Raw genomic sequence first — 18,315 nt, 5'->3', positions numbered from 1 at the left:
ATTAGATGAGAAACTTCAACGAGCATGATAGGAACAATACATTTTAATCACGTGTTGAACTTTGACCCAATTTATCATGTCTTAGATGAAGAACTTATATTCACACGGATCTGATAACCCAAGTTTAAATCTATATCCAAATGACAAACTTATATGATCTCAGTTAAAAAAATATTATTGAAAAGGAAATACTAAGGTGCATGGAAGGAAAAATGTACCACGTAATGAAACCCAAGAAATGCACAGAGTCCTGTTAATCGTTGATTAGAGTCTTTCTATTACTTGAGCATAAGCGAGGGATTTGCATGTCTAAGAAATGCAAATCCATATTTTGAAATTGAACAAAACTCAACTACAAAAGCCTGCTAATACAAGGAATGGAGATCCACCCACAACGTACACGAATTATTTTTCACCATCTCTGCTACTGGGAAAAGGGAAAGAAAGCCATACTCTGAATTAAAGGGGATATAGCTAAGCACATAAAGTCACCAAATTTCAACGGTTAATTGGAGTGTGCATCCGCTCAACAATCCTATCCACTGCAGCACGGGACATCACCAATGTGTCGTGCAACAAGATGCTGTATACGTTCAGACCCTGCAAAAAGAGGCAGTATAACAACCATAATGCAAGGATGGAAGCGCAAATCCAATAAAACCCATCATATACTTTGTTATTCCAACTCATCATTCGATTAGGAATAAGGATCAGAACAGAGACTTACAATTGAGGGTAGTACGTTGACATAATGTAGATTCTGTGTAGCTAACTTCAGCTTTTCATTTATGGGGCCCCCGTCCACAAGCAGCAATTTCTTGGTGTTCTCCATTTCGTTGACATGGTTAACAATGTTCTTGGTTTTATGAGTCGGGACCTCCAAGTCATCGAAAACCAGAAGCTGTGATTTTGTGCAGCCTCCCAAGTTAGATCAAATAAATCACATGTAATAAATGAATAAACACCACGGAACAGAAGTGCAGAAAATAATATAACATATGTGCTAGGACAAATACAGAAGAACGCCACAGGCAGCAGAGAAACTTAAGGGATTTGGTAGAAGGCAGCAGTGCTAGTGACAATGTTGTAAGGAACTCTTACAAAATAAAGAAACAGAGAATGCAAAACGTATGAATTTTATGGACACGACAAGCCAGAGACATAACTTGCACCACTGCAATAATTTTCAAAGAATAAAATCCATAAATCAACGAATCCAGCTGTAATTGAAATAAGACCAGCCAAACGACAAACTGGGAGACATTTTGAGATTTTCAAAATAAAGAGAGCCAGAAACTGAGAGGTATAAGAGATACTTGCCTTCCCTTCTGCTGCACGAGCAGTAAGAGCAATCTTCAGCCCAAGGCGCCGAACCTTCTTATTCAGCTTGATTGCATGACTTCGCGGCTTAGGGCCGTGCATAGTAGCACCACCCCTAAACTGTTAGCAGTCGCTTAAATTAGTCAGACTATTAAAAAGTCATCTCATTCTCTTCTTCTTCTCTTTTTTTTCCACTTTATCATTTAACTAGCAACACAAAATGATAATCAGGAAAATGAAGCAGAAACCTGAGGTCCACGCAATGTCCCATGCCTCGCTCTTCCAGTACCCTTTTGGTTATATGGCTTCTTCCCAGTCCCACTAACCTCACTAATAGTTTTTGTTGAATGTGTCCCCTGCAGACCAGTCAATTAGTAGAACTCCTACATGCATTCACTAGAACAAGAGTCACAACACTTCCTTTGCAGGTTGGTTTCACAAGACAAAAGTATAAATACGCTAAGCAAATTAAATAGACCAAGAAGGAGCTCATAATGAGACCCAAAAGAACGACATATAAGCAAAAGGAACAATGGGGTTTTTTTTTTTAAACCAGCAAAATAAAGAAATCAGTCAGCTTCCTTACTTCAACAAAAGAAACTAAACAACTGGAAACAATGAAACACAAACTTTGGAAATACTCCTAAAATTGGACAACAAGGAAAAAAAACAAACCAAAACAAAACATGAAAGGCATGACCTTAAAAAGAAAATCAAGAAAGAAGAGAGAAACAACTGAACCGAACCCGTAACTTGGTCCCCAATAAACTAGGCCAGCCAGAAATTTTTCACACAATCCCATTCTTTCTAGAGCTATAGCAGGAGATAAAATATGGAAGATTGGTATACAATTTAAATATGACAATTAAAAACAACCACAATGCTTATCCAACAATTCATTCTCCCCTTTTTTTAGTTAATAACATAAGTTTTGCTACAATATCAGTAATTAATTTATCTTTCCAAAATACTATTAATTGTCAATGTCATCTAGCTACATTCCTTCAAACATCTAATCACAAATACGATTATTACTCATCACCTGTTGCCGCTTTGCAAGTTGCCATAGCACAACACGATGAATGATATCCTTCCTTATAGGTACATCAAAAACATCACCAGCCAAAATCATTAATCCCTTCTCCTCATTAAGAAAATTTGTAACAGGAATTACCAGGTCTTCATAGAGTCCTACATCATGAGATTTACAAACACATCAACAAAAAAATTTGACAATTTAAGCACAAATGCACAATAAAGCTACATCAAAGAAATTCATCATTTCATATAAGGTTAGTTTTAAGTTGATGAATGTAAAAGATCTGCCCTCCCAGCTAAAGTGAGGTTTTTAAGATGAGTGATAAAGTGTTCCACTCCAATGAAAGCTCCACTATCTCTCTACAACCAAAACCCCTCCAATCACCAATCAAGCGAAGTTTTTTTTTCTCTACTTTCATTAGTTTACAATTTTGCGGGCAATGCCCACAATGCCTTATTGCCTTTTAAGTTTACATAATATTCTATGAGAGCAATTTTCTGGTATGTATTCATATATGAAAACAAACATGTGCAGCGTATCAATGCTTCAACAGTTCTCACCTACTTTACGATCGGGCATTAGTATAGACCTTTTAGTTGAATCGACGGGAAATGAAGAACCATCACCAGTTCCAGGAGTAAGGATGGTAGTTGAAAGCCTTCGAAAAGGCACATCCTACACCAAAATACATTACTTATTGAGGTGAACAAAAGAAAATCAAAGCCATCTGCATGTTGAGCATATAACATGCTCCAGTTATCAACCAAAAACTAAAAAGAAAAAAACAACAAGCATGCAGAGAAGATAAGTACTCTAGTACTATCATTTGGTAGGCACAAGTAGTGAGACCTTAGATATGCAAGTAGATAACAATATCATATTTTGTGCATCAAATATGAATATTTACCTTGACAAAGATTGAGGACTCCGAAGGAAACAAGTTTCCAGAGACATTGCCATAAAGATCTGTTAGGCAGGGCAGACAACAAATGGAAACACTGAAAATTCACTTCTACAATATGAATTGTAGACCTCGATACCCAACTAGCATTAACAATAGAGAATATAGACATTCACAATAGAGAAATAGATGTCTTACCATTAGAACCTCGAAATGACTGACTGTGAAATAAACCAAATGAGCGTAAAATTCTTCTCGAGCCAGACAGAGCCATTACTCAACAAACTGCAACAATGCCAAGCAGTGGCAGCAAGTGAAATTCAAGTAAAGAACATAATACAATTTGGATGTGGTATCCCGTTAAATAACTATTACGAACTTGAAAAGCTCTCATTTTTAGGTTAAGATTCTTAGAACTAGAGAAAAAATCATCAAACGAGCGACGTTCTTTAGATTTTCAGCCCAAATCACACCAATCGAGCCACATATGACGAACTCAAGTTCCTCACAAATAAAAACTAAATCCTCAGAAACGAAAATTGATGAAACATAATGTAAAAGGAATAAAGATGGAAGAGATACTTGGTGCAGTTCAGTTCTCTGAGACAAGAAGCGGAAGAGGTGAGAAAGTGGATATATATGTCGTCTACAGTAGGAGTGGCGGCGGCGGCGGCGGCGGCGGCTCAGAGAAAGGATTTAGCAATGGAGGGGCAGAGGAGGACGACTGCAGCTGCGATGCTCCAACAGGGCAGAAGTCTGAGCTTGCAGAGTTGCGAGTGGACTGGGGCAATATTTCCCGATAAAGGGAGCGTTTATTGGGTTTGGCCCATTGGGGCTATCGTAATGGGTTTAAGACATCTAGTCGAATTCTCTTGTAAGTTGTAAGACTAAGAGCCGCTCCTCTTTCTGGGGGTCTTCGTCAGACCGGCCAATCCGGTACTTTTTAGGAGTTTCATGGTCCGACCGACAACCCTCTCTTAAGGGTTTTCGGATTGTGTAATGTTACATACTCAAAAATCAAAATGCGCATTTTTTTCGCATTTTTTTTACCCTCAAATATATTGTGGCATGCAAATAGCATTGATTATTATTTTGGACCGGGTCCGATTCAGACAGAAAAATAATTTTGGACAAGTCCGATGAGCAAGTCGGGTCGGGTTTCAAAACCCGGTGTATACCTCTAACTCTTATTGCAGATCCGGCCTGATAAAAATAATTTCGGGCCAATACAATAAACACCAGGTCAGGTCGGGTTTGAAAGCCCGGTATACACCACTGTCTCTTATTGTAAGTTTCGTTATTAAGCTTGGCCCATTGGGCCAAGCCCAATCGATTGAAGAAGATTTAGCCCAGTGGGCTAAGAGTGATGACACGGGTTCGATTCCGGTAAGGGAGGTCTTCCACCCTTTTTACTTGTAGTTGTCCATATCAATGAGTCAATGACCACCAACATTATAATTGAAGTTGCAAGATTGTTGAAGAGCATACATGCAAGAAAAAGATCACTAACTACTAGCTCAGAACACAAATACCAGACAGGCAGAAATATATACAAAGTGAACATAATGATAATGAGATTACAGCGTAAAGTACAAATAGATCACTAAAAGATAAGAGTGTTTGCAATTAGATAATTGAATGTTTCAAATTTCAAAAAATATATCATTCCGATCCAATTATGATCAATTTCACGGTTGAAATTTCCGACCTCATAATTTAAGAATAAGTCACTGAAAGATATAATTAGATCACTCAATGTTCCAAATTTCAATAAATAAATCACTCCGATAAAATTGCAGACCTCTCATAATTATTTACTGAGGTGAAATTTTGACCAATCAAACATATCCACCATGAAATTGATCGGAATCAAACCAAGACGATCTATTTGTCAGAATTTGGAAAGTTTTCCAGTTAATAACCTAAATGCAAATACTCCTCTTTTAGTCATCTATCCATACTTCACCTATAACATTACATTTCCCAAATAGATAACTCATACAAGAAACAATTACCTATTTTCTTCATCAATCTGGTCATACATTAAATAGACATAGCCTCGACATTGGGTACAATTGAATATAAATGACAACATCCCACACAGACACAGTCGTCAAATAATACATACGGAGATCTACAAAGGCAGAGTAGCATACATACTTTATATAGGAAGTACAAACATTGATGTTCAAAGTAGAGAGGAAGCAGAGAAGTCCATGGAAAATGGGTTGCCTAAAACATTGTCCATGTAATTATAGTAAGGATGGGTTGCATCCATCACCATATACTGCATATCCTCCGAAGGCTTCCAGTGACGTTTCCTTTGGTTAATAAACCAGTTGTTTATTTGCTTCTGATCCAGACCCGTCGACTCCGCTAGGACTAGCTTCTGTGACTCCTGTTAATTATTAACACATGAAATCAATTTAACAAAAATAAGAACACAATCAGCAACAAATTAAGGGTATATATATATATATATATATATGATCATACGGATGGATACGGCCATCTGTCATGTCTGCTCCACCAATCCAGCAATTGTTGCCTGGCTTCTTTGGGCAGCTTCCCTTTCTTCCTTTTCTTCGTAAACTCCTGCTTTAGACTGCCTAAATATCCACTGTACCTCCGCAAAAGCTGGCCTTTCAGTTCATGATCGTCTGCTTGGGCATCTGTGAAGCTGTTGTTCACATCGACCTCTTCTTCGGAAGTTCCATTCCTCTCAAGAGCTTCCCCAGAAGCTGACAGAAGCACAAGGTGATAAGCATGTCAGTGTTGCATGAACAAATCAAGTTGTTCTAACATTGCGACAGTTTATTAGAATGCCATAATGATGTAGGACTAGTGGCAATTTATTACAAGACAAACCGGCTAGTAGTATCGAAAAGTCATGCTATCGGAATCGCATGAAACTTGGCCAAGAGACTCGTTTGAAACGATTGAAACAAGGCAAACTCTAATACTCTTGGTTAAGGATTCATATAGACAACACAAATTTCTGATACTGAAGTATGTTGTTCGTAAATATATATATACTACATGCACTACTGCACGCAAAGGAAATATCGGTTTTAGGGCACTACATCCAGACTTGCAAGTCCAACCAGAGATCCACCACACACAAGGAAGAGAAACCTATTCTAAATTGTACCTCACTAACCAAAAAGACAGAATGTACCAGCAAGGAAATGAGCAAAAGCAAAATAAACGAAATAAACCTGAAGGAATAGTCTTCAAGCAATTGAATATCATATATAACATGAATTATATGTCATTGTCTCTATATTGCTTCCTTAAAGCGTCGAAATGATGCAACATTTCACAACAACAATAGTATGTATTATAAACTCACTGGCACTAAAGTAAGAACAAAATCATGCATCTACACCAGAAATGCAAGAGGCCACATGCTTTTAATTTCCCCCATATTCAGACTCAACAGCTATACCTTCAATAAAACCCTAAATTCCAAATTCAGAAAACTTTCAGCAAATTTCTTTCAATAGAGACAGTAAACAATATTGGAATCAAGGAGCTTAATCACAGGAGACAATACATGAAGAACATTGATTTTACATTCACTCATCTGGCTAATAAACATTATAGGATGATTTAGAACTCTTCATACCCTCAGCTGGAAAGTAATATCACAATCAAATTGCATGGGTAAACTTTCATGCACTAGAATCCCAGCTTTTACAGAGCTAAGATTAATCACCAAAGTTCGTAAAAGATCCTGAAGTAATCAAAATCCAACAAATTTTTCCAACCAGTAAAGAATTGAAACAATCAACATCATTTGTGAGGCACAATAGAATGCTTCATATATAGTATATCCTAGAACATTGATCATTACAATGCCCGCTCTCCACAATGTCGGTACTCAATCCATTAGAAAACCCTAACACAAAGAGTTTGGTCTCTCTTAATTAAGCAACAAATTAATGTGACAATTACACTCTTGACAACAAATTTATAAGCAAGACTTCAAGCATTTCAATCTCCAGAAGGCTTTCTACATATCAAATGTTACTTCCCTTCAAGACATGGTAATCTAAAGGATGCTATATGTAGCCTTGGAAAGGCAAAGTATCCACATCCTAAAAGACAAAGAATTTCACAAGAAAGCAAGAAAGCTCGGTAGCATACCCAAGAAGAGAATAAAAAAATAAAAGCAAAGAGCCATGACCTATCAATCAAATATGTAGCAAGCACAACTATCCCTAACCCTAGGACACAAAAACAGTTCCAAGTACATCAATATAATATGAAAAAGAACTAGCAAGAAGAGAAAAGATGAGGAAGATATATATAAACAAGCCATTAAAATAAGGAGAAAACAAAAACACTAATGAATCAAACATGCATCCACCTTGGGAACACAAGATCTTCTATATTCTTAATAAATTGTAAAAATGTATTCTTGGAAACACACAAATGCATGACTGATTATTTTATTGCAAAAGAAAAAACAAATCAATCCTCAAAGCCCAATACACACATCTTCTAGACCTAGAGAGAGGAGAGGGGGGTATTTACCAGCGCCAGAAGTAGAAGAGGAAACTGAGAGACCTTTAAATTGGCACTCAACGCTTTGAAGGAAAAGCATGGCTTCCATGAAGGGTTTAGTGAGTTCTTGCTCATACTTGGTCAGCATCTCACAATATGCCTCCATGAACTGATCAAGAGCCGGATCTTCACCGATACATCCCATAACCGCCGGATCTATTGCCGCCGCAGATGCACATGCCTCTTCCAATCTTGCCACTACTTCAGGTGGTGCTCCAACCTAATAAGTCCAAAAGGAAACAAGTATTTGTTGATTGATCATCACAAAATACATGGCGTGAAGAAAAAGCAAGTAATTGATAGGCTCACGTCTCCATCACTCACATAAGGGTTTTGACTCCCCTTCCCTCACTTTCTAATTGGATTACACAAACCAAAGTGGAGAGACTCCAAAACCAAAAGTCTAGACAGGACAAAGTACGTGCGGGAAGAACCTTCGTCAAAGAAATAAGGCCGAAACTGCTGGATATGGGAGTTGAAGCGGGCATTTACATCATTCTACTCATCTAAAAAACTCTCTCACCATCCTTTACTAAAAGTGATGAAGAAGTTCAAAAGGTCTTAACTTAAACACTAGCACTTCTCAGATCCGGAACTTTCAAACAAAACTCACAACAGAAGAAGCAAGAATTATAGAGTAATTAGGGTTTTAGGGTTGCAATTAATCACCTTTTGACAATTGATATATGCGTTCAAGAGGCGGTGGTAGTGGGGATGAGCCATAATCTTAGCCTTCACAGAAGAATCAGTGTCACTGTTGATGATGTCGTTGTTCTCCATGAAGTAACTGATCTGTTGATTATTGTTGGTGAAAGGGAGAGGGAAGAATAGGGTATTTGAGTCTGGATATTGTTGATGTTGATGCTGTTGCTGTTGTTGATGATGATTGCTATGATGTGAAGTAGTCACGAGAGGAATCATCATGAATGGAGATAGCCCTCCTCCTCCTCCAACTCCAGTATTCCTCTCTCTCTCTCTCTTACACTATCTTCTCTCTCATCCTTGTGCTTATGTTTGCGTTTCTTACTCTAATTCTCTCTCTTATACACAATCAACCGATTTTGCGATGAATAAAGATGTAAATAAATAAACACCAGTGATTGCTCTCCCGATATTTATGCTACAAGGATCAGGCTTTTTACGGGAAATCCTAAAATAATAAATAGTGATAGTATCATGGTAGTAGTGAAGATTGTAGTCAGATGGATTTGGGGGGTTTTGTGGGTTTTACTCTCTTAGTATTTTTTTATTTTTTTTTTGGTCTGCGAAAGACTGGCTGACGACCCTGCTCACCAGGCTAGGGTTCCCTTTAAAATGGGTGTTGTGCTGTGCGAAAAACTTTCTGATCATTAACACTGGTCTGCATTCATTACACTTCTAAGTTCTCTCTGTCTTTGTCTTTCTTAGAAGGGGGAGAGAGAGCATGCGGTGATATTGGTAGTCTGGTAGATGATGATATTTGTTGCGTGAGTCTTGAGGGAAGATTACAGAGGAAAGGACTTTTACCTTCCCGATGACAACTCTCTCCCTCTTTTCTTGGTCCTGCCATTACACTGCTAAATTGAGAAATGAAAGCACGGAATCCTTTCATACAACCTTTCTCTCTCTATTTTTCTCTCTCTAAATGTGCGTAATAGTAGTCGTAGTACTGTGGCACTTTCAGTCTAGTCTACTGGGGCCTTGACAGCGATCTGTCCACTCATTTAATATTCCCTCCCACTTCTCTCTCTCACCCTAACTCTCACTCTCTCATTGTTCCTGAATTTAAATTGAAAGAGAATAACTATTCAATATTCATAACTTATTTAGTTATTTAGGTCACCCACAAACCTTAATCCTAAATTATAACCCTAATTCACTAATCCACACACATGAAATGATATAACCCTAAACATTCTCTTCAAATATATGAGTAGCAGCAACCAGTAATTTAAGACATATATGTTGTTCTCTTCTCTCTGGCTCTCGTAATCCACATTCTCTTAAATATCTCTCTATATTTTAAAAATATTGATTATTAATTATCTAAAGCATGTTTGGTAGGGGTGTCCATGGTCGGTTTCGATCGATTTTTTTGACATAAATTTTCAATCGTTCGGTCGTTTATTGATGAATTGATCGGTTTTTTTGTCGATCCTCACTAACATACATTTGACAATAACCGATCAAAAGGTCAATTCGGTTTGATACAATTTTTTTTTGAACAGCTCTAACATTTAGATCGTCTTACCCTTTCCAGATATCTTAAGAATTAACTAGACTATGACATTTAAAAACAAGAAATATTTTCTTTGAAAAAACCTAAATCTATTAATTTTGTCTAACCAATAACCATTCTTTAACAATACCCACAATTTAGTTGTTGTGAAATTGAAAAGGTCATCCAATTACCATTAGATTTGGCTTAGTTACCAATCACATTCTAAATGAAATATATCCCACGATTTGATATGCACAAGTTGCCATTTATGTAGAGCAAATTAAGCATACAATGCTAGTTTGTAACAAGCGACTCTTCATATCATCTTCTTGTTGTTTAACCACTTCGGTGATAGTATAGTGGTAAATTTTTTTGAGATGAAATTGTATGAACTCGAAAGGTCATGAGTTCGATTCCCACTAAGAGCAAATATCAATACCTTTGCGATCATACACTTGGGCCAACTTATCCTGACGTCAAAGTGAAAAACTTCAATGCATATAGATTCGATGTCCCGAGTTTAGACTCATATCCAAAATGTAATCTTATATAGTATCCTTCTTGGTTAAAAAAATAATTTGTATTCACTTGTTTATTTAGGTTTTGATGGATTGAGACATGGACAAGTGATCACTTGTTCCAGAAGTATAGAATAGAAGCTGGCCTATCTTGATTAATATTATAGTCCATCATATAACTATAAATTATTTAATTAAAACGGGACAGTCGGAATGTCTCTTCCATCTTTCTCTCCATACTGAAAAGTAGCAGTAGCAGTAGCTCACAGTCACTACTAAAGATAGCCACAGATTTACTGTTGAGGAACCATGTCAATGAGAATCAACATGTGCAAGCAAGTTGTCACCTTTTACACTGGCCATACATATATTCCTCATCCATATCATTTGTTTATTAATTAATCTTTAATACCATTTGTTTATTAATTAATCTTTAATGCCTATATATGAGAGGGAAGGTGTCATAGTTAAGACCTATATTAGAGCTACATATATATAGAGACGAAGAGAGAGTATCATATTGACCGGACCTCTATTTTGAGGTCCTAATACCATCTAATTAGAGGATTGTAGTATCTTAAGTAATGTATTTGTGTTTAAATAAGTTGATTTTACTCTTATGGTTACCTTTCATTGGTTTTGCATAAAATATGACTAAACCGACAAGGTTGGAAATTTTAGGGACTGAAGAAAAGTGCACAGAGATGAAGAATTGTCCGAACACCTTCATTGGATGTTCGAAAATTTGAATCCAAGGGCAAAAAGGTCAAAGAATCATAAAGCTACAGTCAAAAATGAAAATTTGCACAAACTGTCCAAACACTTTATAATCTGTCTAGACAGTTGGAACCAGAAGGTTTAATCGTTCACACAGATTTCTCAACTGTCTGGACAATTGCCCGATTTCTGCATTCCGAGAATGATTAATTGAGTTGGGTTTTTGGGTATTTCTCAAATGTAACCAATGAGAGAAAGCTTTGTAAGGATAAATAGTTAATTATACTTGTAAAAAAAGGGGAAAACCCTAAGATTTGGGTTTTCTTTCTCATTCATTCACTCTTGAACATCTAGCCACCATAATTTTTCTCTCTCTAGGGTTTTGCTTAGTTCTTGTGATCTTGATTGTAAACCTTGGTTTTTCTCTATAAAATTGATGTTTATTCTTATTATAATGAGTGGCTAAGTTCTCTTTCTAGTTTCTAGTCCCGAACGGTGGGTGTAAAGTTTCGATTACTCAAGCTATATTCAAAGAGTCGTAGCTTCGATCCATCTCTTTTAATTCCGTGATAGTTTTGTGATTGGGTATATGAGAATGACATATTTGATTGTATTCTTGGATTGTCTAGTCTAGGGATTGCATCTAATGTGTTCGATTGAGAAATGTTAAACCCATTACATGATTTCCTTAATTAATCGAGTTTTCCATTGCATAGCTATTAATTATGTGTATTGATGATAGGGTTTTGGGTTAATTTAGGAATGTGCATGGAAGAGTTATGGTTAATTAATCTTTGAGTGTGAAACTAGGGTGTTAGCCAAGCCGAGCCCCAAGGGGGAACATTAATCCATAATATTAGGTGTTTATCCTTTTGCGTTCATCGTAAATTAAGAGACCCGATGAACTACATGTATGAATTGAAGTCTTATATCTCAATTCTCTTTGCATATACATGATTGATAGTATCATACAATGCATTGTGTATGGTTGTGTGTGTTTGCAATGTTACCTTGAGTATGAGAACCGAGTAGCCACCGAGAAGGATTAGAGACTATATGTTTTTAATTAATTGTTTTAAATCCAATTCTCACTTGCTTTGATTACAAAAATCGCTTATGCTACCGAGTCATTCTCACTTGCATGGTAAACCAATGGGTAGCGGGATCATCTGGTCAGCCCTTGGGGGTTAAATTCGATGAATATTATATGCACTCTAAATTAACTAAGTACACCATCAGAAGCCCATGCTTACCAAATCGTGTATTTGGCGCTCTGACGGTATGGTTCCCACTTCTTGAACTAAACTCCAAAAGATTTCACGAAAGTTGTTTTCCCTCTAGTGGCACAAATTCACCTCAAATCCTACGAAAGGTAGTAAAAAGCTTTTCACTTTAGGTTTCCTAATCTTTGACTTCTTGTTATCTTTTATGAGAGCAATTAGTACTGAAAGTCTTGAATTCTTTTTGACAGTTTATCGCTTGTGTTAAACGTGTTAGGAAGATTTTCTTGCACAGCGCCTCCATTCTCACTAGAAACAAATAAATCAAACTAGCTTCTCCTCGATCTAGACAACAACAGGCTTCTCTTGGATCACCGTCGAAGAAGTGACCGTCGCAGGTGTCTCCTTCTCTGTCGTTCACGCCTCCATCAAAGATGAATAGAGGATTGGGTGGGTTTAATTTTGATAGATGAACCGGAACAGAGAACAGAATAGAAGAAGGAAGGAGAAAGATGAAGGACTTAGGGCTTATGTGGTAGGGACAATGGGGGTCATAAGATTGACATTTTTTAGCGATATTTTGAGGTAAGTTTAGTAAATCATGAGGTGTATATAACGCTCATCATCGTTAAATTTATGTGTTTTGTAATTATAATTGCCGTTCAATTATTGGTGTAAATTCATGTACTGTCAAGTTTTTGTACCCTTTGGCTTCACATTCATGTCTAACTTATATTGTTAGAATCTGTCAATCTGTTAATCATGATAACTATTTCAAAATATGATCAAATAAACTCATATACTTAAAAACCGTAAGAAGTCCTACATTGGTAAAAGATGTGAAAATATTCCCCATAATAAGGGTTAAGCCCACCCTTCAACATCAATTAGACATTTTTTTTAATTAAATGAGTCATTGAGTTGGGCCTTAACTCACTTGCTAGTTAGGGTAAACAAAGTCGTGCGGGGTCGATGTATCAATGATAACCGAATAACCAATTAAGAGCCCGATGTATTCTCATGAACCGGATAACCCAAAATGGACAATCTAATTTGTTGGTGGGGTATAGGGATTTACAACAAAAACCACAAATAAATTTGTGTATATGATAAATCATAACTCTGGTTTATTAGGAGATTTCAATTAACCATATAACTAATTGTAGTATTATTATAAGAGTCTTGTTCTCTCTCTTATTTGAGAGTTCTTGTGCTGTGAATACATTTAGATATAATCTAGTACCATATTCGAGGCCTGAACGAATTTGAGGATCTCTTGGCACGTACAACTCTTCATCTAATCCGGTGATTCAGATGAAGTAAATTGGGGTAAGTTCAACAAATATCACATATATATGACATGATAATTAAATTGCTTGGTTAAGAGACATGCATGGCCAGTGCCTTTTACGAAAGGACATCACTTCCTACCTTTCTCCACCACGCCAACAAGTTGAATTTATTTATTACCTTGATTTCAAAATTATACCTTTTTTGGTTTTATGTAATTCGTTTTGGTCCCAAAAGAATTATTAATCCAACTTTATTTATTTTTTACCTTCATTTGTTTAAATAGTTTTTGACCAATTCAATCATAAAAAAAAAACACTCAAAAAAGAAAGAAGAAGATGACTTCCACTTTGAATTGATTCGCCATTCAAATAGATCACTAAAAAATGGGGATGTTTGTAATTGAGTCACCAACCCAAAAACATTTAGAACACTTGGTGACTCAATAGCAAATCTCTTCGGGTTCGTGACCTAAATGCAAACGCATCCATTCTTTTAATGACTTATTTGGACTGTACCTTCAACTTTAAAGTTCAAAATGTGTTATTATTATTATTACTTTCTGAAAATCTGCTTTAATCAATGAATATGACAACTATTATGACTTTTTCCTCCTCCTGTTCTAGCCCACAATCCATATGGTTTAACTTATCAAGAAAATATCATCTCAAGTATCCATTGTGAATATCTAGCGCTTAATTTATCAAGAAAGTATCATCTCAAACACTTTAAAATTAATTCATTGTGGATGCTCTAATAGACTAATACATGTGTCAAGTACAGTAAGAAAATATAAGTGGTCATCTCAAAAATAGAGGGGCAGATCAAGAAATACAAAAATACACTTGGATTTCAAAAATATTAGAGATCTCAATAAAAAACACCCAATTATCCCAATAGTAGATCTTGTCTTTTGATTGATGTAAATGTAAAAACTCACAAAACCTTGTGATTGAACCAAAGAGTGACACATCCACTACTGAGATGCTTTTAACTAGAATCTCTATCACTTCTACCTGGATGTTGACAACATATTTTGTAATTCCCAGGCTTCATTTGTTGCGCTGGGTTTAAGTGGTCTTCTTGTAATACGAATTTCTGGGGCTGTCGCCCTTTCAAAAAAAAAAAGGGAGAAAAAAGTTCAACAACTAGAGTCAACAAACTAGCACAAAACAAGCTTGACAAGCCGCCTCCTTTCATGTGTATAAAAAATAAACATTTGAAGTTCTAAGTTGATGGGATTGGTACTTATTACAATAAGCAACTGAGAAACGACTTAAAAGGGTGGACAAACATCATGCGACTTAGGCTAGAATTTCTGAATGACTACAGAATTGGCAAGGCCGGCCTGCTCTATGGTCTGGGTAGGATCGTTAAGAACTTTAGGAGGGAATCCGACCAGCTGCAGCTGATAATTCCGAGCACCCCCTGGCCTGGATGCGTCAATGAATGCACGAATGTCGTTGATTGTGTGGTGGTAATTGAAGCGAGCTATCAGGCGTGAACCATCAGCCAACCTAAGCTGAACTGAAGTTAATGGCAATGCTTCATCGATAGCGAGGCCCGTGGAAGGGATGTGAGCAGAATTTAAAGAAGCTGAAGTAGCAGTTGGTTCAGGGGCTGGTTGAGTACTGCTGCTACCAAGAGTTCTTCCCACTCCCTGAAATGGAACATGGCATTTCTCTGGTTCCTGTCAAGTATGAGAAGTCAGTCATGGAAAACAAGCTCAAACAGTCAATTATACCATCAGAAGTGGCCAAAGGGTTTTGGATGGATATTAGAAAGAAAATACATGCTTCTGGTTAAGAAATAATAATAAACTATAATACAGGAGGCCTTGGCCAAGTATCCATAAAAATTCAAAAAATAAGTTTTGACCATGGTATTTACAAAATGTTGGTGGAAAGCAATGCAACTGGTTATACACTAAAATGAGAGAGGAAGACTCACTGGACACTTCTCTTCCCTCCTAATCAAATTGACATGAACTGAGGACCTTCTGTCAGCAGGTTCAAGCTCTTTTGGACACTCAGACTTCCTGATGCTCTGCAACATAAATGTCACAAAATCATAATTGCATTTTTACGATTAGTGTAGAATTATCAGATAAGCAGGACAAGTACACCTTAAGTTCTATTATGGTATTACCTCTAAGAAAGATGCATTTTCAGGATCATCCAACCTCCTCAAAGGACCATCATTTACTGTGAAACCATTGCTCCAGAAAACAATGTTGTGAACAACAGCCTCAGGCTGCTGAGGAGCAGGTGGCACAGCATCGCCTGAGAGTCTTTGACCAGTTCCGGCAAAGCTTCTAGAGCTTGACGATGGATTCAACTGATCAATGGGTCCCTCTACAGCTCCAAGCTGTCTAGCTTGATTAAAAATGGCATCAACATCATTATTGCTACCTTTTGAAGGATCTTGGACTAGCATGCCACTGCAAAAATTATTAAAAAACATATTAGACATCCATTACAAATTCCACGCAACGTAGTAACTACTGTAATGAGGAATTCCTCTAAGCTCCAAGCTGTCTAGCTTGATTAATAATGCATGCATAAACACAGTAATCAGCACCTAACTCAAGAAGTCCTACCCCAAAAGATTTTATGCTTTACTTTTTATGTATTTATAAATTACGGTGGACCCTTGGCTAATGGTTAGGTCATGCTAAAGCAAACTAGAGGTCACAGGTTGTACCGAAAACCACTTCTCCGAATTACATGGGTAAAACTTCATATCTATTGCCCTTCCCCAACCCCACCTCCACTACCTAAGCTTTGTCTACGGGAGTTATTTGCTTTTTTTTATTTATAAATTCGAAAATGGCAAAGACCATTGGCAAGGGGATCATAGTTCATACATGAATGCAAATAAGCTTTTTTTCCTACATCTAATCACATGCAATGCTGTGCAAACCTATATTAATTTTCTAATCAAGCCCTTGCTGCAGTAGCAAGAAAGCCTGCCTCCACTAAGCAGAAATTTATTTAAGCAAAGCACTTACTGCAGCTGAAATTTACTGGAAGATAGAGCATGACGGTTTTATCAATATTGGAAATACAGTAACTACTCCGTAGAAGACTTTCATCGGAAGTTATCAAAATAATAGCTACTCGGTAGAAAGCCTACATTAGACAGATCCTATGTGGGAGCACAGAATTTGCTCACTCTTCATCTACAGACTACAGAGACATGCAATAAGAGATTCTCGACGTTCTTCCCAGTTAACATCTTAAAGTTTCTTTTTAGTGAAAGGTAATTCATTGATAAAGGCAACAAGGGAGTCGAGCCCCAATACAATCAACTACAAGGAAATAAATCAATAACATCCAAAAACACACTCCCATCTACAACACTCTGCACAACATACCACACACAAAGGACACTCAAACATCCATCTCAAAGTTTTCTTATAACCTAACTTAAGCTTCTCTGTGGTATAGGCATTTTAGCAATTTATGAACAACTAGTACTAAAAAAACTAAATCACAAGTTTCCACGCTAATTAGAAGTGCCTCTACTTAAAGAAATACAAATGAGTTCTTGAAATTTTCCAAAAAAGCTGGTTATGTTTCTTACATTTGTTGGGCATTAGATGTTTCAAATTTAATTGAACATCGACCATTTCAACTAATTAGTCACTTAATTGGATTGAAACGGAATATGTTTAACATCAATAATCAAACCATTACTTAACACAAAAAAAGATCCAATCTTTTGTTTCCCTTCTATCTCTCTGCAAAGCCATGACAGCCAAAGAAAACTAATTTGCTAAAAAAGTCATCATACGAACACGCTGATCTCCCAATCGAATTCAGCACCGAATTAAATTTAACAATTCAATGAATAAAAATCGAAGTAAAATGAGAAAAGACCCTCAAAATCTCAATACAGGGAAAAAAATCTAGGGTTTAAGAGAGTGGACCTCTTCTCGCCACCAGTGTAGTACTCCTGAGGCGCATCGTCGTCGCTGTCAGAATCCGGAGCTGTGGGGCGGTTGAGATCGGAAAGCGTGCGGATTCGACTGTCTCTGCTGCTTGAAGGCTTCGCAGGTTTCTTGTCCCGTGATGCCATCGATTGATCTCCTGAGATTGAAATGAAAGGAACAGAGAGACAAGAGAGGGAGACACGATTCTCAGCTTGGGCGATTCGTAATTTTATTCGCTTTCTAGTTACGTCGGATATAATACCACCTCACTCTCTTCGGAAGCGCGTGGACGAATTTTATTCGAATTATTATTATGATATTCCTTTTTTGTGGGCAAATTAGGGTCGGAAATTGAACCGTGACCAGTTTTACTTTTGCCCGAGTACAACGTCTTCTTACCACGACCCTTGGAGAAGCAGTGACTCGTATTCTATTAAACATGAATTCTCCACCAGAGAACGCCATGATTTCTTCAAGCTCTTGCAGCGGATTAGGGTCTTTACTGGTAGACGGCAGAGTATGTCCAACATCAACTCTCGAGGAAGATTGTTGAACATATTATTGGTATTATCCTTATATAGCACGACGATTAGTGCCCTACTTAGAG

The 18,315-nt window shown here is 37.0% G+C and overlaps 3 protein-coding genes across 3 annotated transcripts; all 3 read right to left on the bottom strand.

Annotated features, from left to right (window-relative positions):
- Positions 1–248: 248 nt before the first annotated feature.
- Positions 249–4,071, bottom strand: LOC119988444 (50S ribosomal protein L4-like). Its single transcript, XM_038833485.1, has 9 exons — positions 3,843–4,071; positions 3,459–3,545; positions 3,267–3,325; positions 2,920–3,034; positions 2,363–2,511; positions 1,569–1,676; positions 1,321–1,440; positions 728–901; positions 249–600 (listed from the first exon to the last, which is right to left on the bottom strand). Exons 2-9 carry the CDS (start codon positions 3,532–3,534, stop codon positions 499–501), a joined length of 903 nt encoding a protein of 300 aa, XP_038689413.1. The 5' UTR covers positions 3,535–3,545; positions 3,843–4,071; the 3' UTR covers positions 249–498.
- A 1,237-nt stretch (positions 4,072–5,308) lies between these two features.
- Positions 5,309–8,832, bottom strand: LOC119989870 (homeobox protein SHOOT MERISTEMLESS-like). The gene is made up of 4 exons (XM_038835609.1): positions 8,499–8,832; positions 7,800–8,049; positions 5,757–6,001; positions 5,309–5,658 (listed from the first exon to the last, which is right to left on the bottom strand). Exons 1-4 carry the CDS (start codon positions 8,751–8,753, stop codon positions 5,449–5,451), a joined length of 960 nt encoding a protein of 319 aa, XP_038691537.1. The 5' UTR covers positions 8,754–8,832; the 3' UTR covers positions 5,309–5,448.
- Positions 8,833–14,914: 6,082 nt separating this feature from the next.
- LOC119988271 (plant UBX domain-containing protein 4-like) lies at positions 14,915–17,930 on the bottom strand. Its single transcript, XM_038833243.1, has 4 exons — positions 17,706–17,930; positions 15,923–16,214; positions 15,725–15,820; positions 14,915–15,464 (listed from the first exon to the last, which is right to left on the bottom strand). The coding sequence occupies exons 1-4, from the start codon at positions 17,852–17,854 to the stop codon at positions 15,084–15,086; spliced, it is 918 nt and encodes a 305-aa protein (XP_038689171.1). The 5' UTR covers positions 17,855–17,930; the 3' UTR covers positions 14,915–15,083.
- Between the last annotated feature and the right edge of the window lie 385 nt (positions 17,931–18,315).

The sequence above is a fragment of the Tripterygium wilfordii genome, chromosome 21 (assembly GCF_013401445.1).
Source record: "Tripterygium wilfordii isolate XIE 37 chromosome 21, ASM1340144v1, whole genome shotgun sequence".
NCBI lineage: Eukaryota > Viridiplantae > Streptophyta > Magnoliopsida > Celastrales > Celastraceae > Tripterygium > Tripterygium wilfordii.
The sequence above is the reverse complement of the archived record's forward strand: the minus strand, read 5'-3'. Positions and strand labels throughout refer to the sequence as shown.

What these genes read in the sequence shown, in the direction of transcription:
- LOC119988444 (XM_038833485.1), bottom strand. Translation starts at nt 3,534, where the DNA reads ATGGCTCTGTCTGGCTCGAGAAGAATTTTACGCTCATTTGGTTTATTT. An exon ending in AGTCCTCAATCTTTGTCAAG is followed by an intron (nt 3,035 to 3,266) that starts GTAAATATTCAT and finishes ATTTTGGTGTAG; the next exon opens with GATGTGCCTTTTCGAAGGCT. An exon ending in CTCGTGCAGCAGAAGGGAAG is followed by an intron (nt 902 to 1,320) that starts GCAAGTATCTCT and finishes ACAAAATCACAG; the next exon opens with CTTCTGGTTTTCGATGACTT.
- LOC119989870 (XM_038835609.1), bottom strand. Translation starts at nt 8,753, where the DNA reads ATGATGATTCCTCTCGTGACTACTTCACATCATAGCAATCATCATCAA. An exon ending in CATATATCAATTGTCAAAAG is followed by an intron (nt 8,050 to 8,498) that starts GTGATTAATTGC and finishes TGGACTTATTAG; the next exon opens with GTTGGAGCACCACCTGAAGT. An exon ending in CTCTTCTACTTCTGGCGCTG is followed by an intron (nt 6,002 to 7,799) that starts GTAAATACCCCC and finishes TGCTTCTGTCAG; the next exon opens with CTTCTGGGGAAGCTCTTGAG.
- LOC119988271 (XM_038833243.1), bottom strand. Translation starts at nt 17,854, where the DNA reads ATGGCATCACGGGACAAGAAACCTGCGAAGCCTTCAAGCAGCAGAGAC. An exon ending in TACACTGGTGGCGAGAAGAG is followed by an intron (nt 16,215 to 17,705) that starts GTCCACTCTCTT and finishes TAATTTTTGCAG; the next exon opens with TGGCATGCTAGTCCAAGATC. An exon ending in AAAATGCATCTTTCTTAGAG is followed by an intron (nt 15,821 to 15,922) that starts GTAATACCATAA and finishes TTTATGTTGCAG; the next exon opens with AGCATCAGGAAGTCTGAGTG.